The 27,472-nt window shown below is 38.2% G+C and overlaps 1 protein-coding gene across 1 annotated transcript; it reads right to left on the bottom strand.

The window, feature by feature from the left end:
- Positions 1–10,741: 10,741 nt before the first annotated feature.
- On the bottom strand, positions 10,742–25,573 carry LOC100539600 (carbonic anhydrase 3-like). The gene is made up of 7 exons (XM_010709099.3): positions 25,405–25,573; positions 24,753–24,950; positions 17,996–18,114; positions 17,090–17,182; positions 16,123–16,188; positions 14,956–15,111; positions 10,742–10,982 (listed from the first exon to the last, which is right to left on the bottom strand). Exons 1-7 carry the CDS (start codon positions 25,448–25,450, stop codon positions 10,863–10,865), a joined length of 798 nt encoding a protein of 265 aa, XP_010707401.2. The 5' UTR covers positions 25,451–25,573; the 3' UTR covers positions 10,742–10,862.
- Positions 25,574–27,472: the final 1,899 nt, after the last annotated feature.

Genomic DNA, 27,472 nt, shown 5'->3' with positions numbered 1-27,472 from the left:
GTCTTTAAACAGCAAGAAGTTTCTGTCCTTCATCTCCTGATCCTAGATCACCTCACATATTTAATGAAGACGGGTCCAGAAGGTTTTCTGCAAACACAATGTTTAGGCAATGAAAAACACCATTGTTGTGAGAACTGCACTGTCGCAAGTGTTACAGAGCTGGAGAGGGAGCATCTGAAGCAGCATCAGTTCTGCCACCCCAGATGGGTGTTAAATGCTATTTAAGCGCTCACCAACAGGAACAGCAATGCCAAGTCCGTCATTAATAAGAAATGAGCAATGTTGCAAGGGTCTTTGCTACTGCTTGTAAGACTGATTCAGGAGTTCTCTCCCAGCGTAGCTGAAGGCATTGCTTGTAGCAAAGTCCCTTGCAACAGTGACTCTTGCCACCTCCAAACAGTGACCAAAAATCCTGTTTGGGACTTTCAGCTTCCCACGGGATCATTACCCTATGCCAAAATTGTGAGATTCTTTTCCACCTTTTATCAAACATTCTGACCAGTTGTTTGCAGAACACGCTACTTAGTAATACCCCATTGGGAGCTGCTAATAAGTGAGTTTTCAGACTAGCATAGGTAGCACTGGGATAAGCCCCATAGTTATTATACCTCTCTGTTTTAGAAAAGGAGAGCAGATCCCACGTGCACAGCTCTCCTTCCAGCCTGCTCGGAGAGCTGAGCCTGCCCTACTTCTCTGCCTTTCCTGAGGAGCTTTGTCTCTAGCAGGCAATCTATTACTGCAACACATTTTCTCCTCTATTTTCTAATCCCACTGCACCATATCTCTGATGACAGTCCAAAGGAATTAATCCTGTAACTTTAACGTTATAATTATCTGAGTTTGAACTTCCCTTCCTTCCTCCTTTTCGCTGTCCAAATCTTCCTGTCTCTGGACACAGAATCTATAAAGTAGTACAAAGGAAAGCAGATGTAGCTTAATAAGTCATCATATCTGTGAAAAGATATCAGAGCTATATCTTAAATTATTCAGAAATTTCAATGAGAATACCTATGTTCTTTAATATTTATGTTGGTGTTTCTATATATGTGTATTATTTTTTAATTGTGATCCATGTGACCTACATGAAGCAGGAAGACAAATGTGACCATACCAATGTGGTAATTCTGCTGGCAACAACATCTCTCATTGCTATGTTGATAAGTGTGTGAGACAAAATTTATGTCTGGGGTTTGTTATGCCATGCACTATGTAAATCACTAAGAAAAAAAAGAGTGAATTATGACTAACCATTTATTTGATCTCATTCTCCTGCATCTTGTGATCAAATAAATGCATTTCTGTATAGGGAAAAGAAAAAATAAAGAAAAAGAAAAAAGAAAAAGCTAAATAAGTTATGAGAAGTATAATGAACAAACTGATATTCAGGCTTTTAATTTCTGTGGTGCACATTAAAAATCAAAGCAAGACTTTTCTCATTTCATGCAGCAAATCCAATCTATTTAAACCTATACTTTAAATCAATGCATACACATAAAAGTGGTAGTATACAGCCTTCATAGATCATTGTATGAATAATCACATTATTGAGGAGCTACACTCAGCAGTTTTAGATTGGTTCTGTGGGACGCTCTATAGTAGACAGCCCTTAATACAAAGCAGATATTATTACCAAATACCACAAATTTCATCACTGGCCATTAAATATTTGTTTCCTAGCTGCTTCTTGCTATAGCATACCTTGCAGAGTTGCATACCTTGCCCCCTGCATTGCATACTGAAGAAGATGTGAAGGCTGCCTTGTTGGCATGGCTCTTCTTTGAAACCCAGCTTCTGGAGGACTCCCACAGTCAGACAGGGGTGGCCTCAGAGCAGCTCAGGCACTTGTTCTCCTAGCTGTCTATTGGGCTTGTTTGTACTGTCAGTTATACTCAGTGAGGATGAGGATACTACAGTGGATTTGAGGACAGACAATTCTCAGGTGGAAACATTCATTCATTCTAAAGCTGAAATTCTGTGTCCAACAGACCCTCATCTCTGTTTCACTCGTTGCAGCTGTAAAAGTAGCTGCAGAGACTAGATTTTCTAGAGACTAGAAAATCTGAGACAAGGACTTCTCTTATCTGAAGCTCTATAGCCTGCATTATAGCATATCCCTGTTCATGACAGCAATCCTTATGTAGTGTGAAAATCCAAGCAATGTATACAGCACCATACATTTGTTGTCCCTAGAGTTACTCCAAGCCTTGTCCTCTGTATCTTTTTATTCTCACTGGTGAACTTCTGCATAAGCTCTTCTGGTTTATTCATAGTAAAGCTGAAGCAAGTCCATAACATCTTTAAGCACATGCATCTAGATTCTCTGCCTTATTTTCAGAAATCTTAAACATCATTCATAGCAAAGGAGATATAAAAGTAGCACAGAAAGAGAGTTAACCATTTGTAGGTACCTAACATTACAGAAACTATTTAATCTCATGTCATCAGGTTTTGCTTAGAGATCCTTTATCTGAAAAGCACACCTTCTTGAAGCAGTACAGATTGGTTTTTCTAATGGTTTTCTCAGATTCTGCACCCATCAGCATTTTTTAAAAGAAAGGAACACTAACATGAGAACAGGCAAAATTAACAGTATGGATCAGAGATGTATCAAAAGGGATGTAAAGATCTAGAACTAAGCAAAAACTAGCTGGGACATGATGGTGTGCAATTTATAACAGTAGAACTGAAAGTACTCAGGAGTCCTGAGGCACTTCTGGATGTTCCTCAACTCCATGCTTTCTCTACAGCTGGTGTCCATTGATGAGTCTCTTGGGGGTGCTCTGCTAGAGAAGCAAAGAATGAAAACTGAGCAAAACACTTCCTCAATACACATTTCATAAAATATTTAACATACACTCAATAAAACCCAGAAATGTCTAAAGACATTGAGAAAGAAAAGTTAGGTAGTGCATCACTGATCCCTAGCTTTTCTACGAATATGATGTTGCATTTCATTTATTACATTCTTCAGAAACAAAAGCACAAAAGCCTGGTGCACAGTGCTCTCTTTCCTTAGGTGATTACTGCCACACTGTATGTGCTCTGAGTTTGATGGTATGCTTGCCGAAACTGAAGACTCTCATCAGGAATGAAACTTTGTCTTGATTTGTCTGCACAGATGTGCTCTGGCAAAATCTGATCAGAGTAATGCAGGAATGAAAGTTTGATCTAACAGTTTGTTTTTGTCAGCTCTACAGTCACACAGTCATTCAGTATGAAAAGCCACAGATTAATAACTTTCCTCCCCCAACAAAAAGCTTGAGTGTGAAAGATATACAGTCACTTGGGAAAGCTCAAAGACAGAAAACAAGGGATGCAAAGAATTGGGATAAAACATCAAGTCTAAGAATGTAAGTAAAACTGCTACTCCTTCATAAACATCAGCATCAAGTGATTTCTCAGGGTAAGCCTAAAATCACAGTGATTCTCACTGAGATTAACTGAAAAAGAACCTTTTCCACATTTAAGAAATGATCTTAAATCCTAAGTCTAACTATGCAAATTTCCAGTGTCCATGTTTTCTCTCTGAGAGAGCACATCTAGAAAGATGTGCTAGTCTTCCAGCCTGGACTGGCAGTTAACACAACACCTGAAACTTCATCAGCACACAAATAAACATATAACCTAAGCTCAGAGCATTGTTATATTCTTCTTCAAGGAGAATCCACGTTGTAAGCACCTTTTTTTTTTTTTTCCCAGCAAACATGAAACAAAGTAATAAATGAAGTAATAAATAAAATAAAATAATCTCCAAATGCAGGTTTTGTAGGTGTGCTTTAAAAAGATTGTTGAGACACTGTGCATACATGAGACTTTGTAGTTATCCAGCCAAAGGGAGCTGAGACTTAAAACTTGCCAGCAAAGGTTAATAAGCCAGTAACTAAGTCATGGGTGATTCTTTATCCTCCAAAAAGTGAAGCTGCTGACTTCTTGAGGAAAAAAAATAGTAATCAGAGGGATCTGAAAGAAAATACATGAAAGGCTCTGAAAGGCTCTGTAGAAATGCATCCTGGTCTGGCAGGAGAGAACAAGACACAGCGAGACATCTAAGTGTCTGAGATAAAAACCCATCTGTATCATCTCATAAATCTGCCAGAGTAAACAAAGAAATATATGTAAGCTATGTGGCTTTTATATAGAGCAAATATACACTTAATCTTCTAGTGAATCACCTTTTTCACACAAAGATCATCAGTGATCCCTAGCAGAACAGCTGCTCAGTCACATTCGGCTGTGGCCTCAGAAAACTCCCACACCAATGTCATGAGTAAAAAGCTATAAAAGAGCTGTTCTGCCAGGTTGGAGGGTCAAATAGCAGCCTGTAAATGTTTGTTATAGAGGAGAATGTGACTACAGATATTCATCTTTCTCTCTTAATGGCCTTATGCAGAAGTAAAGATCAAGTACATGTTTCATGAGATACTAAAACATAGGTCCGGTCACAAGAAATGAATAATTCCCATCACATGTTAAGAGAAGTAAACTCAGAAGTTAAACAAAAATCCACAACACACTGCCTTTTTGCATAAACTTTATCCCACAGGAATACAAGGCAAGACCACAGGTCTAATTATCCACCTAGTGGAAAGAAGGCTCTCTGTCTCATCATCAGGTATCTGTGAAGGTTAATGCTGCCCTGTGCTTCCATGTGGGATCACTACATCTCTGTCTTGCTGCAGCATATAAAGAGTAAAAGCCACAGCCATCTATCTTCTTGAAGGAGTCGATTTCCACTTACCAATGTGTTACACATCTGGCTTTCAAGAGACGGAATTTGACCACTTCCTAGTTTTAGAAGTTCTTCCTACCTTCTCCTACCATAGTGAATTCTAACTTCAGATCAGTCCACACATTTTACTGTGATTATCTGTATCTGTTTGCTCCCCTGCCCAGTTTTCTCCAATTCTTCCCGAGACCTATGAAATTATTCATCTTTTTCCTTCATGCATGACCAATATAAAGAAAAATCTGCTTCCTCCTCTTAGCCTGATCAGATATTCTCTTTAGCTTCTTCAAAATTAACACTGAAGTTCATAGGCTGGAGAACAGAAAAGGCAACTGCCCCAATGATCTCAGAAATAATCAAATCTATTCCATTTTGTTGGACTTTTATTCTTTTTCTCTCATCCTGCAGAATATTTCCAGTTCTTAGAAAAGGAAAGACAGGGAGCTGTTTCCTCAGTTACTTTATTCTAGAACACTGCTAGATGTGGCAGGTATTGCAAAAGCAATAGTAATTTCAGTAGAAAAATGCCTCTTCTCCTGAAACTAATTGTATTTTCAGTCAAAATATCATTTCACATTAAAAAAAATAATAAATACAGTTTATTTACATAGCAAGCATTTCTGATATCTATTGTTTATTATTGTTATACATTAATATATGTATAGACAAGCATTAGGCTTTAAAAGCACAGAGACATTAGTCTATGGGAAAAAGGCTTTGAGACAGTGGAATCAAACATCATCCAAAACAAGCCAGATTTCAGCATGTTCTATTGGAGGCATGATATGTTATCTAATGATCATAGTTAGAGATTAGCACATGTTCTTCTGGAAAGATGGATTTCTCCAGCTGTCAGATTGAAAAACTCAGGCCTAGGGAGATGATACTAATGTAAAACTGCCCATGAAAAGGACAAAATGCTCATGTCAATCAGTTCTTGTGATCCCAAATATTCATCATAGGATGCTTTATAACAAGGTCACAAAAAATGCATGACAGCCCAATTCCAGCTGTAAAGATTGGAGGTTTTCTGTGACACAATTTTTTCCATCATCAAAACATAACCCTAAAAAAGTGTTGAGGAGTGATATTGCACTCATAAAATGGGTTCCCATATGCTTATCTTTGAAGTGGCTGAAAACAAGACATTTTCCCTGAACATCTGAAGAAGGAATATAAATTGAGAGATTTCAGAGGGAATATGATCTTATTACTTTCCATGGAGGGAGTATTAGTAATACTCAGGCTGATGAGACTAAGGGAGCAGACTTGACACCATACATACTGCAATACAAAAATTCAAGTGCAGGGAGCCTCTGACTACTTCAGAAGCAGTGCAGACTGCAGAGCAACACTGTGATTTGTCCATAGGCCCAAAATAGAAGAAATGGTCCCACTGTGTATAGTGTGCTCCTTGCACAAAGTCTATCCATGCACTCTGCAAAACAACACCAGGAGACCAGGGCAGCTGGGAAACGGAATGCAGAAAGAGGAACTGCCCACAAAATCAGTCTGCACAAATTCATGATCAGGATGGTGCCACAAGTTAGCATCAACCTTTCTAAGAAATCCTATAAAGAGAATAAGATTTTAATTTGAAAATCTCAGATTTTTAACAAATAATTTAAGCACAAGTCATAATTAAAAAAAAAAGAATAAACAGTCTTCAACAGAGGACTAATCTTCATCTCTTCTTCGTATCTTGCTATCTTTTCTCACTCTCTCTTTCATAGGTAATACTAATATTTGCCTAGTCTTCATGTTATATTGAGTACCTTGGAAGTGAATAAGGAGGCCAAGTACTAGCCATAAAGAAACCAAAGTGTGAAAACACAAAGCAAGGAGAAGTACCCAAAGATCAGTTGTGTTGCTTATACTGCAAGTGTCCCAATTTGCTCCACTTTACCTTACTCCTTCATGGTCTTTTCTGCTGAGGAAAACAACGTTACAGAGCTTCTGGTTTAAAAGCCATGCTGATGAACAAAAACCTTTCATATTTTACACATTTGAAGTAGTGATATGAGTACTGAATTTCTGTTTTGCAGCACTGCTTAAGTACTTTCTGAAAACACAACAGACATTATTGTGGATTCCTTCCCTACAAGGAGAAATTTGAACTCTTCTTTTTACAGTAAAATCTGAAACTTGAACAAAATAATTCAGAATTTTTCTCATGGTCTTTATAGCCAGGCACATTGTGTTTTACAAACTGTCTTATTTAACATAAAAAAAGGGGTATTCAAATCTGCCCCTTATTTCAATTACTCCAATGAAATGTCCAAGGAAATAAATTTGGACATAGAATAAATCTCATTTAATCAAATGTAGACCAAATCTAACAAAAATGTGATTAGTTTGAATTCTTCAAATATATATACCACTTGAATGATTTTGTCTCTTCATCCCCATTAAAATCCATGTCTATTTTAATAGAAAATTTCAGATCAATATGTATATCTACTTCTTCTTGCCTGCCTCAGAGATTTCCATAAAGTGAGACTGCTAGTTGTTTCCTGCCTAGCTGCATATAGTTATCATCAGGATACCTTCTCAGACCAGCATGACGTTGGGGCTACATCAGAGGCTCCCAACAAGCAACGTGAGAATTCACTTCTCACACGTTTGTCAAGGACATTTTTTAGTCTGATCTTTAGGTAGATCCTACATAAAATTGATGGTGGTTCATCTTCGTTGTTGATAAGCATAATTACTTCTGGTGCTATAAAAAAAAAATCTACAATTCTTTCCATACGCACCTTCTTATTCAAGAGTCCCAGTGACCTGGATGCATGTACGACTCCGTCTTTAAATGTTCCAAGCTTCAGGAAGACTCACAGCAGTAAAGAACTAGGCACAGATACCTATTTTTGATATCTGTAGAGGGTGAACAGTGACTTAGAGAAGAAGCTGTCAAAATGGCTGAATGTCTCATGTCTGCATTTCTGCTTTAGAGGGAGGGATTACTTCTTTTTAGCACTGAAATACCACATATGTCTTAGCCATATAAAATAAAGTATAACTCCTTGTTTTCCATTCCATACAGATGAAAATTCTTTTTCCCCTTCTTAAATGTTTTTTTTTTTTTTTTCAGCTAAAAAACGAGGATCCAGGGCTTTCTGCTCTCATCGCACTCAGCACTGCTACCCCCACAGAGGAAATGTGCAGATAGAAGTGAGATGTGTGGGATGTTATGACTACTATGACCCATGTTCTTGAATTCATTCATATCGGTGATTATTTTTCTTATAGTTACAGAAAGCTGCAAGCTAAAGGCATAGAAGGGCATTTGTAAAATAACAATGAGCATGGCCAGAAGGAAGGGAACACATTCTGAATGCTGACTCACATTACCTCCCTTGCTGCCTTCAAAGCTCTCCTTAATCTCTTCATACTTACAGTTAACAGCTCAATCTACAACACCAGTGCCCTTGCCACCCCCATTCTTAAGCTTTTTGTTTTTCTCGTACTCCTACATTTCTAATGTGTTTCTGACTCTTGGAGAGCCACTGTGTTCTTGATTCATCCATTACCTCAAACAATCCCTTAGGCACTGCAAGAGACTCCGCAAAAAGACTGCTGGAGTATATCTGAAACCGAGTGAAAACAGTCCTGGGCCTAATTTAGACAACATTTTACTAATTATGAATAAATATACTATGGAACCACCTTCATGAGAAAGTCAAATTACACTTTTTTTTAGAGGTTACTTAGTCTGCAAGTTCAAAAGAGCATCCTTTAGAGATGTATCTCTAAAGGATGAAGCTGATCTTAGCTTCACTTATAGAACTCAAACAGTTCCTTCACAAAATGTGACTGGGAAACCATCTCACAATTTAAAAAACCTTGAGATTCTATGCCCCAATTTTTCATCATCATTAATTTCAAGAAAGATATAGCCTACTCGAAGCCCTAATATATACAACTTAGTTGTCTTCATAAAATAACTTATCTTCTAATTCACAGGGTATACAGTACAGAACTGACCAGAGAAAAAGAAGTAGAAAGATATTCATAATACTGTTTTCTCATATTTTCTTTTATCAGGAAATTGCCATTTTCACCCAAAGGTCGGAGACACTGGGTATTCCATCAAAACCTTGTCCTGCAAAGTCAACAGTGTTATGCAACTTGTATTCCTGTTCAGAATACAATCATTTCTTAGATATAGAATACTTACTTTTTCTGTTTTAGATATTTACTTAAGATATGAGATAAATAAACCTTTGTGAATTAAACCTGCCTAGGAAGAAAGCACAATCAAACAGCATGTCCTTATCCCTACAGCTAACACTGTGTTGGGTACTGGTGGTCAAACAAGAAGCTATGTTTTGAGGTGTCCTGGAATGACCTCGCTGGGAAGAAAATACATTTAAAATAATCAATTTTATTTTTCAAACATAAGAACCACCATAGGCTTTCTGATTGTAATTCTGAGTAATTAGAATTATACGCAAGATAACCTATGTCAAAATCAAAACTGTATATGTGCATCATAGAAAGTATTAACTCATCTGAATCCTTTCACAATATGGCTGCAAATAAGAATAAAAAACATGAACTCTACAGTGCAACGCACATAGAAATTTCCCTGCCAACACACTGCCTATTTGAAGGAGGAATGCAAGGTAAGGAGACAGTCCAGAAGCACATCCCCTGTCAAATGAGTAAGCTCAGCAACACCCTCCTGTCCTAGAAAAGAGTAGCTAAGAATTCACTCATGGCACAGACACTACAGCACTTTGTATTTTCAGAGCTGAATCTAAATTACCATTCAGATTAATGGTTTGAAATACAGATTGAACTTCTCCAGCATAAAATCAACCTGTGCGGAAGTTGATTCACATGATATTACAAAAAAGCCAGTGCCAGAAAGAGGCGATCTCACTAGAAGAATTGTGTGGATCTCTCAGCCACATACCACGTTTCAGATGTTATTTCCTTGCAGTCATATAAAATATTTTCAGTACTCTGAAAGTTCAAGTAAACATCTGAAAGTGCATCCATCATCAATTTTCATGAGAGGACATTGAAAAATCCTTTAAAGTTTTGTTCTTTTTTCATGCTCCCAAAACTGGAAAAAAAACAACCATGAAAAACAAAAATCCATAGGTACATGTATTTATTAACATTGGATTTTTAAATGCAAAGATACTGTTATTTCAACTATAGGCTTACAATTCTGCTCCATTGTTCTTGATGCCAAAACGAAAGAGAAAGAACACCTTGGTCTACTGCCTTTTGATCAGAAGAGTCAAACTGTGGATTCAGATATTTACGCACAAATCTCATTAATAGCAGAATCAATTATATTTGTACATGAACAAAAAATATGCCTCAAAAAAGCACTAGAAATTAAGAACTTTTGCTATCTTAACAATATACTAACAGATAAAAGCTATTAGCATACATGGAGAAAATATATATATTTAGGATACTAAGATGAAGTTCTCAAAATCCATGTCACTTTGATTGCTATAATGCTGAAAAACAAATTAGTTTTTTAATATGGACAACCAGTTTTGACACAAATAGAAATAGCTCTTCCTCAATTCCATAGTTTTATCTAAGTATGATTTAGTGAATACAGTTTTCAGAATAGACCTTTGTCACACCTGTCCTTTGCTTTATCAAGTTAAAAGCTGACTTTGAAATCAGTGGTAATGAAGCAATTTGCTATCCTTACCTATTTTATATGAATATCAAATATCAACAGTGCTCTCATTTATTAATGTGCATAACTGGTGCAGCTCAGAGTAGAACACGCTTAATTTGAAAACAATTACTGAAAAATATGGTTTTATTTTTATTTTACTTCTCTTAACTGCAATCTCTTTAGTTTGTAATAAGGCAAGCACCAAGAGACATGGCCAATAGGAAATTCTTCTATATTCATTAGTAATGTCTTCTTTCTTCCTTCATACTAATAACAAACAGATTTTTTATTTCCATTTTAATAATAAGGTTTTCAAATGTAAATTTTATCCTCTGAAAGTGAAATTCCCATTTCACATCTCAAAGTTTCAGCATCCAAGCCTACAGCTGGTATCCTGTGTAAATACAGCAGAGGAACCAAAGCAAGACCATTTCCTAGTTCTAGAGATCACCTCACTGAAGGGCAACAAACCTGAGCCAGGTCCTAAAGGAATGATGCGCTCACCATCCTGAAATACCGAGGCTGAGTTGGGCGCCAGTTATCGACAAGGGGGAGATCAGGTTCATTCTCAGCATTCTTTGATAAGCTACGGAGCTTCGCCATCTGCAGGAAAGCAAAATCAAAGTGTGGTCATGGAAATGTCTTGGGATCGAATTCATAAGCCCGGTAGTTAAACAAAGAGGACGGTCCAGATCCAGAAGCAGGGGATAAAGCCTCCTTCAAATTTTGAGGACGTCCTTCACCCCGTCACCACAATAACTGTACTCACCTTGTTTTTGTACTAGTAATATTCTTACAGATAATGAAGAGACAAAAAACGGGTCACATGTGAACAGCATCATGAGAAATTAAGTACCATCATGTATGCATTGTCTACAGAACTGATAACAGTTACAGAAATAGTAGGAAGTCCTCAGAATGTGGCTCAGAATATCCTCAGAAATGGCTTTGGTTGGCGACCCTGCACATAGCAGGGGGGTTGAAACTAGATGATCATTGTGGTCTTTTTCAACCCAGGCCATTCTGTGATTCTATGAATATGTGAACTAGAACAGCCTAACAAACTTCTACTATTAGCCTATGTCCTAATAAACTTCTACTTTAACCCCACCTTAATGCCTGACTGTTTACCAGCAACTAGAATTCAAAGGTGTTAAAGGGTGTTAAGACTAAATGATAAACTAATTGATCACTTCTGTCGTGGGTCTGTAGCAGAGAATATATCTTGGTGCTGAGACAAATATTAGTTATTTATTAATATTATTTAATATTAAACTTAGTTATTAGTTAAACCTGGATAATGACCCGATCAAGATTTCAGATGGACTGTAAACAGGGTCTGCAGCTTCATTTTCTGGTCTTTTTTTTTTTTTTAATAAAGTTGTATTCTTTTTGAGAGATGCCATAAAAATTCTGCCCATATTCTTCAAAACCATTTAATTCTCTTCCTCTACTGCTCTCTGATTTTCAAAACCATATACCCACTCTCAAATACATTCTGCTCATTTGTTGCCACTGCCATAGATGACATTAGACAGAAAGAACTTCAGCTGTGATTCACACACTTGACATTTCCCTTTCCCTGGCTTACTGTGAAGAGATGCATGTATTTTTCCATGTGTACATCCGAAAATGTATCCCCACACATATCAAAAGTTAAATTTCCTCACAACTAGCTTCAGTACGCTAATGATTCTACATTCTATAGCACAGAGTTCAAGTCTAATGGAAGCAGAACTTCTGTCTGGGCTATTAATCCACATTCACCATGCCTCTATTCATTATAGCTTATGGGCTGGGCCAGCTCACGGATCTCAATGTTCTTCCTCACTTTACAGCTTAGAAAAAGCATGAGCAATGACAGAGTCACATTTACACTCAATATGCATCAAATTGCATCAAATGAATTATTCATCTGAAACAAAATCTCCTATTTCAAATGAAAAGTAATTTGTATGGGAACAGTAGGATATGAAAATAGTTCATCACTTCTGTCGATACTGAAAAAGTACTGCTAGAGAAGATACTAGTGTTTTTTATTATGTTTTGGAAGATGTTTTGGGAAAAAGATGTACCTACTGAGTAAAAAAAATAACATATCCAAACTAGTTCCAATCCTCTGCCATGGTCAGGGTCATCATCCATTAGATCAAGTTGCTCCCCACCCAACTTGGCCTCGAATATCTCCAGCTACCTAAGAGTGAAAAAATGAGTCTGCACTTGGATAGATGAATTCCAAAGTTAAATCCTACCCTTTAATGAAAGTTAACCTGAACAGCCAGGCTGCTGACACTACATCTATCACAGAAATTTCCGATGAACTGATTTTTCCTGCAGAGTACTGTTTCTCACTGACTACATTTATCCTTGTGGCTAATATGCTACTACCAGCTGGCTGCAAAAACATCCAAGTGATGCACATGCACATGCACTTAAAATAAATACTAAATAAATAAATACTACAATGACAGCACACTTTCCAGGATTAGAAGTAATTGGTAATGTGACTGTTTTTTTTTTTTATTAACTCATCATATGGACTGCAGACACTCTGGAGTAAGAAGAGTCTATTGTATTTGTATATGGCACCACATACACACTGATAATTCTGCCTGTAAAAAGTTATCTCAGGAAAAAGCCAATGTGTAGAAACTTTATCTTAAATGCTCTTTTTTTTTCTGCATAGGATCAGTTACATATCTGCCTGTATATCTCCCAAGACTCACTAACTTCAGATAAGCTGGAAAAAGACTACAATTCAAATAGATCAGTGATTCAAAAGTCTTCTCAGGGAGCTGGATCAATGACATGATTAGCCACCCCTTGCAAAACTCATTTTAAATTAGAGATGCTCAGCAATGGCTACATCTTCCCCCCAAAAATTTGTAGTTTGTCATCTATGATATAAACCTCCAAGCAGATTTGTTAGTAACCAGTCAAAGCATATCTGTATTTTTCACACAAGCACCAGCTTTGAAATGTTCTGTGTATTTTAGTTTTTGGATGGGAAAGAAACAGAAGATGGATCAAATAAATAAGCTGTGAAAATTACACTGTAAGTTATATGAATACATTACTATGTTTCACCTCTTGCCTAAGGTTCACATCATACCTGAATTCTATTATTTGAAAGATAAAAGCCAGATAAATACATAAAAGCAAATAGATTTTTTTATGATATCTGCCCATCAATCAATGCAATAAAATTCCTTATCACCTGATGATCTAAGATGAAAAGTTATGTGTCCACATATAATATCTACATAACGTCTGTCACTTGATTAATGTTCAACTTCTCACTGTGCTGAAATCTTAAAAATTGTGCTATCACACCTGCTAACTAGAGGAATAATCTCAGATTTAAAAAATTAGTACAATCACTGGGTGATGAAACAGGGCATTCAAATGTATATAAACGAGAGTGAGAGGAAATGAGCATTAACACAAACACAGTCACAACTGTTGGTGTAAACCCAACAACAATCTTTAGCTAAATGTTTCAATGTTCTGATTTAAATGGTCACAGAACACAGGCTAATGGCTAGAGCTTTCCAATATTGGGTCTTGGGAAATGCGGGGTTTAGAGTTCAGTGTGAAATAAAAGGTGCAAACCACATGCAGCTCTTTCCTTTACTATTAACAAGATTTAATACCAGGAGGACACAGACAGGGAAATAAAGAGACAGCTTCTTTTCTTTAGCTGACATCACAGGAGGTCTTTTGTCCATGGGAGCAATAACTTTCTATAGTATTTACATTCTACAGCAATTACTATAGTAATTACTGCTTGCTATCAATCCTGCCTCCAACTGTTATTAACTCTTAACATCTCCATTGTGTTACAACTTTCTGGATTTATAAAGCACTCTGATATCTGATCATTTAAGCCTCCTTTCAGATGGGGACATTGAAACAATCAGTTTTATTTTATTATCTTGGCTCATGATGTCAGAAGCAGATAATGGCTATATTAGAGTAGAGGCTGAACTTTCTGTCAATATTCCATAACATTCTGTTGGCAAGTGACAAACCGCAGTAGAGGGGCAGTCTGACAAAATGGAAGTGAGTATGAAGCAAAAGTGTGTCACTGAGTTCCTCCATGTGGAAAAATTGGCACCCACTGACCTTCACGGACATTTGCTGAAGTTTATGAAGATCAAGCTGTGGGTGTGAGCACAGTGAGGTAGTGGGTGGTGTGTTTCAGCAGTAGCAACAGCGGGTCACCTCTGCTAATGCAGATTCTTATAAGCACAGTATGAAGGCTCTTGTTCATCACTGGCAAAAATACATAGTTAATGGTGGTGACTATGTTGAAAAATACTGTTTCGTAGATAAGATTTATTCCATCCAATACTGTTGTGTTCTTTGTAGCTGTTGTAGTTTCCATGGAAATAAATAGAAGGCATTACTTTTGGAGTGACCTACATAGTTTCAAAGGCATTCAATTCTTTACTGTCCTTTTAATCATGAACTTCTCACAGCATCCAATAAGCAGATTCATTGCCAAAAGAATCAGATCAGCTTACAGCATGCAACCAAAATGAAGTGAGTAAAATATTATTTGCTTGATGTTTACCTGGTCTGAGCTGACTATGATAGGCTCCCGAAGAACAATCCAAGTGATGCACTCTTCACAAGGTGGAGTAGTGAACGAACCATGGTATGTCCAATAGTCATGAGATTTAGGGAAAAGAATCGAAGGATCAAAGTTTGGAAAAGGAGCTTCTTTCCCCTTTAAAAAACAACAACAAAAAACAAAAACAAAAAACAGAATACACAAAAAAAATTCAACAGCTCTAGTCAAGATTAGGTAAAGATTCAAGCCTGGCATTTTAAAAAACAGCATGACTCCTGCACATTAAAAACACATACATGGTCTGAAAAAAGCACACATCTAAACAACACAATCACAGAATCATAGAGTTGCCTAGGCTAGAAAACACCCTCATCATCAAGTCCAACCGTTAACTTGACCTACCAAGATCCATCACTAAACTTCGTTCCTTTGTCCATGTCCACACATTTCAAATAACGTCACAGTGCAAAGGCAACTGGACTGAACAACCCTCACAGATGGAGAATGATACAACTCCATGGTACTACTTTTTAAACTTGACCTAATTCATGTAAAGCAGCATTCAATACCAAAGTGCTTCACTCCTTTCCATGCAGAAATACTCTCTTCTTTCTGGCCTGCTTCCTTATGGCAATTCTGCCTATGTTATGAATTGGGTTAGGTCACTATACAATGAAGTAAGATGCATTTTAGATTTTTGATATTTGTGTTGATAACAAAGAAGACAGCTTAGCAAATGTATATTAATGGTGAGATTCTAATCACATGAAGTTTTCTGAGACAGATGTCTAGTTGGTGGCACTTTAGAAAGCCATTAAGCAGACTATCTCAAGGCAGAGTGAAGTATTTTCCAAAGGTGCCCTTTCTTGCTAGCTGTCTACTTCAGGATTAAGACTGCATGTCTAGTTTTCAGGAGAGTGAATCTTGGTGAAATGATTCTCATTTACACAAAGTGCTGTAAGGCCCATTAAAGCCAATAAAGGCTCTTATGAGAGTAGGAAAAAAACAACTTTTCTTGCTAAGGAAAGTTACCCTTGATTTTATTCACAAGTATACTCTGACATTGTTGCATAGTTCAATCTGAAAACTACAAAGTCATGCTTCCTGATTTTTTTCATCCTGAGAATTCCCAGCAATCTTCTTATTAAAACAGTCCAACATTGTTACCTTTGTTTTGATAGCATTTATTTCTTCAAGAATTCTTTTCATCTCTGGTTTGGGTGTTTTTCCTACCTGTAAGGAAGAAACAATGAGCTATCCAAAGAGTTCTGCTTACCATTTTTCTTCTTTTTGATATTCTTTACATGTGCATCCAAACACAAATCAGCTATTAAATTATAATGCATCGACGAAAGCTATAACTCCTACCAGATAAGATACATCTTCCGTCTGTACCTTCTGTCTGTACCCCAATGGGTATTGTGATTCAAATGAGGAAATGACATCAGTATAGAAGCTCAGCACTGCAGATAATTTTGCAATGCAGTAATTCCTTCTGACATTGTATTTTAGCCTAAGAAAGGCAAAGAACTCTTCAGATTCAAATACAGATTTAGGAAAAGTTTCACTCTAGTTTGAAATTGAGACATGATCATATCTACTGTTGACAATTGCTGATCTGTTTTAACTCCAATATACATTAATTAAACAAGACATAAAAAAGACCTGTGTTTCAAGCTAAGACTTCATGCCTTTAAAAGGATTTTTTTTTTAAAGGATGAGTTACATGTATAGTCTATGAGTTAGTTTTGCCTGGGAAAAAGTTCACAAATAGCCGAGAAGCAATATCTGTCCTTGAAATCAGCTTATGACTAGCACAACAAGCAGCTGACTGCTATTGGTAAAAGTGCCACTACTGACACTGTGTCCCCAAAGCAGGGGAAAATACATCTGGATTTACAGCTTCCACCAGCCACATAGTGACACTATAGGTGCTGGGACAAAGTACTAGATACCATTTGAAATAACATGACTCATACTCTGTAACTTGAAAAGCATGCACTATTGAAAGTCAAGCGCTTCAGTGTGATATGAACTCTAGAAAATATATTCAGAAGGTTTTGTTTTTTTAACCCCGCAAGAACAGAAAACTCTACAGTAGCACTACAAAGGAGGAACAAGAGCTCCTACTTACTTGCAAAAAAATGGCCAAAACAGCTATACCATCTGTTCTTCTCACAGCATCAAGGTAATTACTGTATTTTGGATTCCAGTGTAACAAATGTAGCTGAAAACAAAGAGATATAAAAACAGATCCATTAGTGAGTTGTAAGCCACTAAAAGCTGCATTTAGAGTTCTTCATGTATGTGAGAAATTTTGGGACCACAAAGAATGAGGAGTAGGCCTCCAAAAAATTAGACAATTGAAACATGAATTATACCAATCACATTATCATTCAGAATACTATTTTTATTAAAAATAATCTACAAACACCTCAGTATATAAACAGCAAAGAAGAACAGAAGTCTCATCTTGAAGCTAAAGAAAAGATTTAAGTAGGCAGGCAGAATATACATGTATATCAGAAATGATCTAACTATGTGATTCATTACAATATTATTTTTTTTTTTTTACAAATTAGAGCAATTTTAGCAAAGAATTCATAAGAATATATGCTCTGTATATTATTAATCTACAATTCTTATCTTCTCTTACCATCCTCAAGGCAGAAAATAAAAGGAACATATTTTCTTATTTCTGTGGCCAATTCTTTGCTTTCACGAAGACACTACTCTTTCAGAACAGTGTTTTGCATTGCTCCTCAATAACTCAAACTTGATGTCCTATGTTTCAAGTCACAATGGCTTGAAAACATGGAAACTTCTGCTTCACACAATATTTTTCTTTTCTTGCGTTGTGAATGAAGGAATTATTTTAGCTTAACTCACAATTATAAGAATCCATGGATGAAGAAAATGTCACGGATAAGTTAGACCTGCTCGAAAAGCAGACAAATCTTAATTCTTGCCCTCCCTCCCCCACAATAATGACAAATATTACTTTATACCTTATTTTAAAGTAAGAAGTGGTGACACTTACCTCTCCTGCATATCTCACTCCATTCACAACATGCTCAGAGCCATGGTCATCAGATGAACCCCAGTGAAAGTGAAGCTGACGCAGCCGGTAGACACCCTGAAGTGGCCCACCTCTCAACACTGTAATTGACAATCTGCATCAGCATTAGATTCAGATATATTTCAGCTTACTTTTAAGAAATGTATAGAATTTTAAAAATATTTACATAAAATTTCTGTACGGAAGTCCTGCATTCCCAGAGACCCATCTATATTTTGGAAATTTGCAAGAGCACTTCAGGCAAACATTTTCAGCCACAAGCACTTGCAGTCAGCATGTGTCTAGGCTTTCATTATAGTCAATTGAGATCATTGTCTTAATTCCGCTGCATAAACGTGAGCAGCTGGGATGTGCTGAAGGTGTCTGCACAGGGCTGGCAGATATGATACAAGATCTGTAAGAAAAATGTACACTTCTAAAGCAGCACCTGGAGCAAAGTGATACACATTATGTCATCAAAAACAGCATGAGATACCTATTGTTTAGGTAACTGAATTAGGCTACTAATCAGAACAATTGAGCTGCTGAAATAATTCTGTTTGCTTTAATCAGACACTCAGCAGATCATGACCTGAATTGCTCTCTAGACTCCATTGATTCAGTGTAACTCCACCTCCAGTGAAAAAGATGTGAGTTTAGATACGTAGCTCAGCTACATTTAAAACCCCACACAGGACACCTAAGTTTAGGTGTCTTAATGTCCTTCTAAATTCCATCTAATATTTGCCTATGTCAAAGCACACAGAAATATCCAGAAACTCTACAGACTGTGCCTGGTATGGCAGACAATGACTAACTTGTTTAAAAAGCTAAGAAAACATTGATGCTGCTTCTGTTATAATGGCCACTTCTCCTGGCCATGGTAACAGCAAATGAGCCAGAAAAGCAGTTACTGAGAATGCAAGCTATTGTCCTAAAAAAAAAAAAAAATTCAGCCTGTGACAAGCAACAGTCATCCTAAATAATTTCAACATTTACACAGCAATGGAAGCAGAGGGTTTGAAAATAACTCACACTAAATAGGGAAGAACTTCTCAACATTCCTCAAATATTAATTAATATTCAATTCTCATTTGTATTATTTGGAGATAAATTAATAAGCATTCCATTCAGCAGTTCTCAGGAAGAAGCTTTTATAGGTTAATGAAAAATATCCTTAAGTCCGGAAAGAAGGAATAAAATCTATGGTCACCTCAAGAAATAAAGGACTAAGAACATAATGAATACTTTGTACTGAATATTAGGAGCACACTGCTACTCTCCACAAGTGCCTTTTACTTGTTCCACAGACATGCAGTACCATGACTAATGCTGATACACATACGGTAACAGTAGTAGCTAATAAGGCCATCAATTCTCCATTAAAATAGATCTGTAAGACCAAATAATCCAGTTTAAGACCAAAATGTGCCATTATTCATGCAGATGGGACATCAGCAGACATTTTTGATCAGGTATTGTGTGAAGCTCTGCATTACCTCATGCCAACACATCGCTGCTTCACTCCTCTATAAATAGACTAATTTTTACTTAGGACATTTTGAGCAGACAGAATGATGCAAAGGTGGTGATAGCTATAAATCAACATTTCTCCACAAACAAAAAGGTGTGGTTTTTTTTCTGTTTTATTCCAAGTGAATTTGCCAAGAAGGTCAGTGACATTCTGGCTTGTGTCAGAAATAGTGTAGACAGCAGGAATAGGGAAGTGATTGTCCCTCCGTACTCAGCACTAGTGAGGCCGTACCTTGTTCAGTTTTGGTCACTACAAGAATGACATTGAGGCTCTGGAGCCTCAGAGAAGACGTCCAGAGAAAAGCAATATAGGTATGAAGAGTCTGGAGCACAAGTCTTAGAGGGAATAGCTGAGGGAAAGGCTGGTGCTTAGTGTGGAGAAGAGAAAGCTCAGGGGAAACCTTATTGCTCTCTAAAACGATATGAAAGGCAGCTGTGAGGTGGTGGGGGGTCAAACTCTTCTCCCAGGTAACAGCAATAGGACAAGAAGTAGTGGCTTCTAGTTGTGCTTGTGCCAGGGAAGATTCAGGTTGGATATTGGGAAAAATTTATTCTCAGAAAGAGTGGTAATGCACTGGAACAGGATGCCCAGGGAGGTGGTGGAGTCACCATCCCTGGAGGTGCTCAAGATATATATGGATGTGACACAGAGAGACATGGTTAGTGGTCATGGTGGGAGTGCATTGACAGTTGAACCAGATGATCTTATAGAATCATTAAGGTTGGAAAAGACCTACAAGTGTGCTGTATAAAAAAAAGAAATATATGGAATGACAATTTAAGTAGAAATTATCACAGTAAATGAAAGTCTCCTATGCTTTAAGAAGTGTAAAATAATAGTTGCAAGAACTGTTTTCTAATATCTAGAACAAAACAGTCCAAAGCAATGTCTGTACAGCTCCAAGTTAATGAAAGGAATCTTCATTTTGGTTAAACACGTGGCTTGGAACATAAATTCTAAAGGTATCTTCATTCTCCTGGGATTTTGTTTTCAGAAAATGCTAACAAACTCACACCAATAGACCCGATTGAAAAAGAGTATGAGATCAGTTCCAGTAAAAAAAATTCTCGCTTTCTACTTTGTCCCTTATGAGCAGCATAAGACAGTGGGCTAATACATCTATTCTCATTCCCAGTGTGGTCAGCTGTGCAGGTGCTTGCCCCAGAAAGAGCACAGGAGGATGCAGCCTAGGCCAAATTATGTCTACACAAACACCTTTCTTGGTGGGTGTGAAGACATCTTATGGAAGTGGAAAAATAATAGAGAGCACCAAACAGAATCACAGAATCACCGAGGTTGGAATAGACCTTCAAGATCATCCAGTCCAACCATCCACCTATCACCAACAGTACTCACTAAACCATGTCCCTCAACACAAAATCCAAATGTTCTTTGAACAAACAGACTCATGAAGCCAGTTGTGTTTATAAACAGGGCAAGAACTAACTGCTCTTACAAGGTTCACCATTCCCACATGCTGCCAAATCCATAAAGTGGATTCCACAGTGAAATGAAATTAGTAAGGCATTACTGCAAGACAATTGAAGGCCATAGCCTAAGAAGGCCCTTAGTTGTTCAAGCATTTGTAGCTTCAACAGCAATGTAGAAGTCCAAAGTCAACAGGAACTCAATTACTAAATCCCCTGAACCCAAGCTCTGCACTGGTCATTAACACTCAATAACTTCATGAAGACACTACAAATGATAAATGTGCTAAGCACCAAAGGAAGAATTTATCTTTGCAGCCTTTAGCGGTATGCAGTATACCATAGTGGTATGCAGCATAGCTACTGGGGTACACAAGCATTGGAATTAAGCTGTGCTATTTCTGTAACACCTACTGACTTCTTCTAGTACTTCAGTACCCAGGAATTAACCAAATCTACAGCATGCATGGATATGCTTGCCAGTAAAAGTTACTGGGTTTTGTCCTTTTTGTAGAACAAGTCAACAAATATATGTTTATTCATCAGAAGTAGATAATAAAATATTATTTTAACAGTGATAAATAAGATTTCCCACAGGTGGTACTCTTAGAAATGGTGTCCACAAGCACTAGTCATGCTAAAGAAAGATAAGCAACAAACTCTATTTACAGTGACAGTGTCTGCCTTTGATAAGAAAACAAGAGATTCTGCAAAAAGCATCCAGGCAGCCTTATAAAAAGTGTGCCTGCACAGTGGTACTCCAAACCTTTAAATGCCAACCATCAGGAACTCATTAAAAGGATAAGCAGGAATCAACCTTGGCCAGTGAACTTCCATGGAGTATACTGAAGAGATAAAAAAAGCACCATTTGACATAGCCATAACCTATCTTTCTCCAGCTGCTGGGTCTGTGTTCCAGAAAAAGACCTACATATCCTTACTGTTTATTTAATGATTGAACATTTGACCTAAGCTGTTGTCCATAGAAATGACAAATAAAGCTGCAGTCATTAGTGCTAAGAAAGTTAGAAGCTGCAGAACTCATGCAACATCATGATAATGGTCCTTCCAGTTAGATGGTTTCAAGATGCTCTTCTGGGGCGAATATTTTTGGGAATTCTAAAAGCAAAAAGACTCTGCTAGTAGAAATAATACTGCAGTCCTGTTTCAAAACAAAACAGTTACTGTTGGATCTAAAAGAATATCTGACTTGCCATTCCAGCCAATAAATGTGGCAGTGGTGTGTACATGCTAAACAGGTAGGCTGCCAAAGCACCCCAGAGTTCTGGTGCAGTTGCCAAAAGGTGGCACAACCACCTTCTTCGACATAGGTATGGTAAGAGAGACAACTGAGTCCAAATGATCCATTAGCTTTCACAGACAACCAGCAGAGACAACACAGCTCCAAAAGCAAGTATCTTTCAGAAATGCCTGGAGGCATTCAAGGCCAGGCTGGATATAGCTCTGGGCAGCCTGGTCTGGTGGTTGGCAACCCTGCACAAAGCAGGGGGGTTGAAACTAGATGATCATTATGGTCCTTTTCAACCCAAGCCATTCTATGAAATGTCTTCAGTTACAAAGCAGATTCTTGAAGTAAACCAATATTCATAAACTGCAAGAGTAGGCCCAAGGATAAAGTAATAAGGCCTCTGCAACATAAAATGTTAATTATATTTGACTGCACTTTTTCCGGAAAATTCTTTCCAATAATTTGAGTTTGAAAAACTGTCCACATGGTGCATATTTAAAGTTTTCCTAGCAGAGAAAATACAATGAAAGTAAAACTCTGAGAAATCATTAGCAATTTACTTAGCAATAATAGGTCTATTTCATCCACCACTCATGAAAATCTAGATTAAGTACAGACACAAGTATGACTGTTCTAACCAAAAAAGTTACAGAAATAAAAGAAGCCCTTGTTTTCTGGCTAACTCAGAAATAATTCAGATAGATAGAATGATAGATGAATGGATAGTTAGATAGAATGGTTTTGTTCCAAGGGATTGAAACATTCAATTTGTTATGATTGTTATTATACAGCCTTATAGTATGAGTAGGTGGTTATTTTACTGGGAAAATAAGTTACTATACATATCAAAAGAAACTTAAAACTTGCTCAAGTCAGTAGAAGCATGCAGAGTGGAATTCGTCCTGCAATTAACACTATATTAGAAAAGGAACACCACCCACAGACAGACACCCGCAGACAGACACAGCAGTTGCTGAGTAGTTTTCTGAAAAAAAATTCAGCACATTCCAAACCTTTCTGCTCTTTCTAGCCAAAGTGTATGTATTGTTCTACCTATACACTCCCCACCATGCACAACTTGAGTAATTGTAAAAGTATCTGATGTTAATGCAAGAGATGCAACGACTGATATATTTGATGCTGTTCCAACATGTAATGGAGATAGTAAAAAAAAAAAAAAAAAAGGTAAGCAATGGTCACAGAGATCTTCACATATGCCATAGCAACATGTCATTACTAATGTGTAGTGCTATCTGACATTAGGAATAATATTTTATACAAATAACAGTAAGTATTCCCATTTTGCTACAAAGTTAATCAAAGACTTCATACTCACTTATGAGTTTTGAGAGTATTGACGAGTTCATCTTACATAATACGTTTTTATACTCCGTTTTCATGAAACCCAACTCATTAAAAATCCAACTTAAATTAATGCATGTAGATATTTAAGACCAACAAACTTATTAGCAAAATTTCTCCTACTAGTTATTGCAGTCAATCTTAATTATACTGCAGTGGCAAATGAAGCTTATAATATAATTAAATTTAAGTCTGTGCATTGCAGAAGACAGACTTTTAATATTTTACTAAAATGGACATTTTTTTCTTACCAACTCATGTGCTATAAACAATGCAATTCTGTTGACCTCAATAAAAGAATAAAGGGAGAGGTATGCATTTGATTTTTCCCTTTTATCTCAGTACTAAAGCAATTTCATACTTCTTTAATGTAATGTTTTTTCCTTTGAAATATAGCCAACAGTATCAACATGAAACTTCAGTGGTTATGCCAACAAGACTAATACTTCTAGCACCTGTTGAAGAGAACAGATATAACTCTTCTAAATACATGGCCCCACTAACTCTTAAAAGTTATGCATTATATATGCAGCATACGCTTCATCTTGTAGTAACTGTGAGTAATAAGATTAAAGATTTTGGACATCAGAACATTCTGGACATTGAAGATGAAGCATTGGAATTCCTCAGCCTTTAATTAAGACAAAATATCACAAATGCTAAAGGGCATTTTAACTGATTGAATAAAGTGATTATGTGGCAACATTTGGTCTGTTACTTCATTTATTAGAAATCACTCAAGTACAGTTTTCAAATATTGTGACTTCAGCCATATACACAATTACAGATGTTCTTCTGTGCAGCTCAGATAGCCTTGTATGGAATTCAGTCCTCACAGGCAAAGCCTGAACTCTGTGCCCCTAGGAAGCAACACACCAGCACTGGCCTTCGCAATTGCAGAAATTTATCCTTCGCCTTAACTCATCCTGCATCAAGCTTTTCTGCAGCTCTCTTCATTCCCTAGGATTTTACCTACAGACTTCAAAAGTAGTCTCATACCTTTCCTGTCAGATGTGTGGGACACTGGAGGAACAGAACTCAGCATGCCACATGCAGGCTCTACACAAGGACCTTCTGACAGCCATGAGCACTCAGAGTACTCTTTCACCCAATTTGAGAAATATACGCTGATATACAACAACAGTTCAAGCTGAAAACAAAACTAACCTGATCTATCAAAAGAATCATCAAACACAACTCTGCAGGTTTTCCCATTATTGAGGATGGTCTTCGCTGCACCAGGATCGTAACTAGCAAACCAGGGCAGCAGGGAGCGGTCATAGTGCACTTCTTTGTTATTGATCTCAATGGGGGACTGATGGCGTCCTTTGGCAGTAGGGTAATTTTTGTGCCATTGATCTGGTCCTAGAAAAAAAATCAGAGAAACATCATGAAAACCTCTTCTAGCTAGGTACAAATTATATTGTTTCACAATGAATGGCACTGTTGAGCTACGGCAGTAAAAGTATTAATAAGTGGATTGCTAACAGCAGGCTGTTAGTCATGAGCTGTCAAGAGCAGCACTGTGTTACAAGCATTTAGATCTCTGTAGCTGGACTATGACTGCACGTTATTCATCTCAACCAAGCTTGCATCGCAAACTGCACCTTTTCCTTACTAGGAGCCAGACAACACATCAAGAGGAAACCAGAGGTGGATTTGGACCAAAGTCCAGCAGTGCCCAAAAACATGATAGGATACACCCATTGACCCCGCCATGACAACACGTTCTCAACAGAGACAGACAAAGCCAGCGGCAGTCAGTGCGGGCAGCTGTCAGTGCCGGCCCGGCACGCTGCCTGGCCCCGCGCCCTCTCACCGTTGTCGTCGTCGTAGCCCCACGGGTAATAGTTGGGGTTGATCATCGCGCCGCGCTGCCCCTTGGCGCCCCTCGGCAGCTCCGGAGGGACAGCGGCTTCGCATCACGGCGGCTTTTTATACGCTCCCGCCAATTCCATGCCCGTCCCCGCAGAGAGGAGCAGCGCGGTCCCGAGCGCCGGGGGCGGGGAGAGCCGCGCTCCCTCGCCCCGCCCGCCCTGGCCCCGCTGGGTGGAGTGCGGGGGATGGCGGCGTGGGCAGCGGGGCGACGCGTGGGAAGGGCGGTGTCGCTCCTCGGCCGTCCTCAGATGCACGGGGACAGAGTCGCTGCTGTGTTCTGGGAAGGCCACCCCAGGGTGCAGGTGTGCTGCTGCCTGCCCCAGAGAAAGGGGGATGTAGAAGCGTGTGAAGCAGCTCCAAACTGTCAAAGAGAGCAGTCCAAATCGTTTGGAAAGTTTGGACAGCTTCAGGCCAGTACAGGGCTGGAGCTGCGGGCTCCTTCAGCTCGCTTCTCCCTCTCGAGCAGGTGCTGCGCTTCACCTGTGTGCAGCAGTACAGGCCTGCCCTGCTGCTCTGCCCCCATGTTTTTCCAAGGTTGCTGGGCTCTTTATGGCTGTTCCTCGAAAGCCTGTCGTCTGTAAGACTGCATCTGGATAGATCAGATTGGGTGTCCCCTGAGGAGCCTGGTTAGCTGTGTGTTCCCCACCTGTGTGTGTTACAGCACAGATTCAGAGGTCAGCTGAGGATGAGACACCACGTCCAACAGCTTCTGTGCGCAAGCAGCTCTCACAGATTCACACCCATCCCCATAAAATTTCCACATATACAGCTGGAATCCAGCATGGCTCCCCGGCACACTGCCTGCCAGTGTTAACATAAACAGCTTCACCACTGCGTCTCAGTGGAGTTAGTTGTCCCCGGCCTTTATAAAGGGACTGTGTCCTACTGCAGGGGTTCTTAGTGGAAATGCTTGCTCCAAACAAAACCTTAATTGTCAAATTAAGCACAGGATCTGTTTGTTTTGCTTTAGCTCTAATACTCTTTTCATTTAGCAGGGTGTTAATGCATCAAATTGCTCTTAAAATTGTGAGCATACTTAGCATGCACGCGCTCCTTAGGTGACTTGTGTGTGACATGCAGAACTCAAATGGCTTCTAAGAAATATTTGTTGTTCTGGCACAATGGGAATTATTAAGAGAGTTAGATAAGACAGACATTAGCACCAGTGTTGTAAAGTGAACCAAGGGCCTAATGAGGCAGCAGAAAAGACATTGCACTGAAAGGGGAACTACTATGGTATAAGCTGTAGTAGGCATTCTGAATAAAAACATGTTAATAGTAATGACGAGGAAATTATATCTTTCTGTACTTATACCTCAGACAGAGGTGAAATGGAAAGAGTGACTGAAGCTGAAGAACCAAGTCAGCCAATGAACAGATACAGACACGTGTCACCAAGAAATAGATGCAAGATAACTGCTGAATGTTTGGAGGCACCCAAAGTAGTCCACTAGCTTTTTAATAGGAAGATGGAGACATGAACAGTGTACACAGGAGCTATGTATTTATGCCCTACAGAGCATGCACTATGTCCCACTTCCTCCTTTTGTTACTCCTGTTTCACCATCTTCTCACTACCTTGGCCCACAGAGAAATCTCCAGGTCCAGTGCATCTTCTGGTGACTCAAATATACTTGCCTGTCTTCTAGATGGAGATACATTGCAAATGTAACCACAGCCCATATGAAGTAGCCTAGGACTACGAAGAGAACCCTGAAATAGTTATAAGAACCTCTATTTCCAATCCAGCATTAGATCACCTGGAACCTATCTCTCTTCACATTTTCCAGCTTGTCAGTGTATTTCTGTTAAAACAGAGCTTTATGTTGCTTCTTAAAGCCAAATTAGAAATAAGTCAGGGAAACAACAATGAGAAGATGTTTGGGAAGAAGAAAAAGAAAAGAAATGGAGTTCTGCTGTATGCATACAGGCTCATGCATCGAAGCTAATCAGTGAGTTTCATGTGCCCCATATAAATATTTCCCCAACCTTCCTTTTTTTCTTTTTTT

This window comes from Meleagris gallopavo, chromosome 3, assembly GCF_905368555.1.
Source record: "Meleagris gallopavo chromosome 3, MGAL_WU_HG_1.1, whole genome shotgun sequence".
Classification (NCBI taxonomy): Eukaryota; Metazoa; Chordata; class Aves; order Galliformes; family Phasianidae; genus Meleagris; species Meleagris gallopavo.
This window is presented reverse-complemented; position numbering and strand designations above follow the sequence as displayed.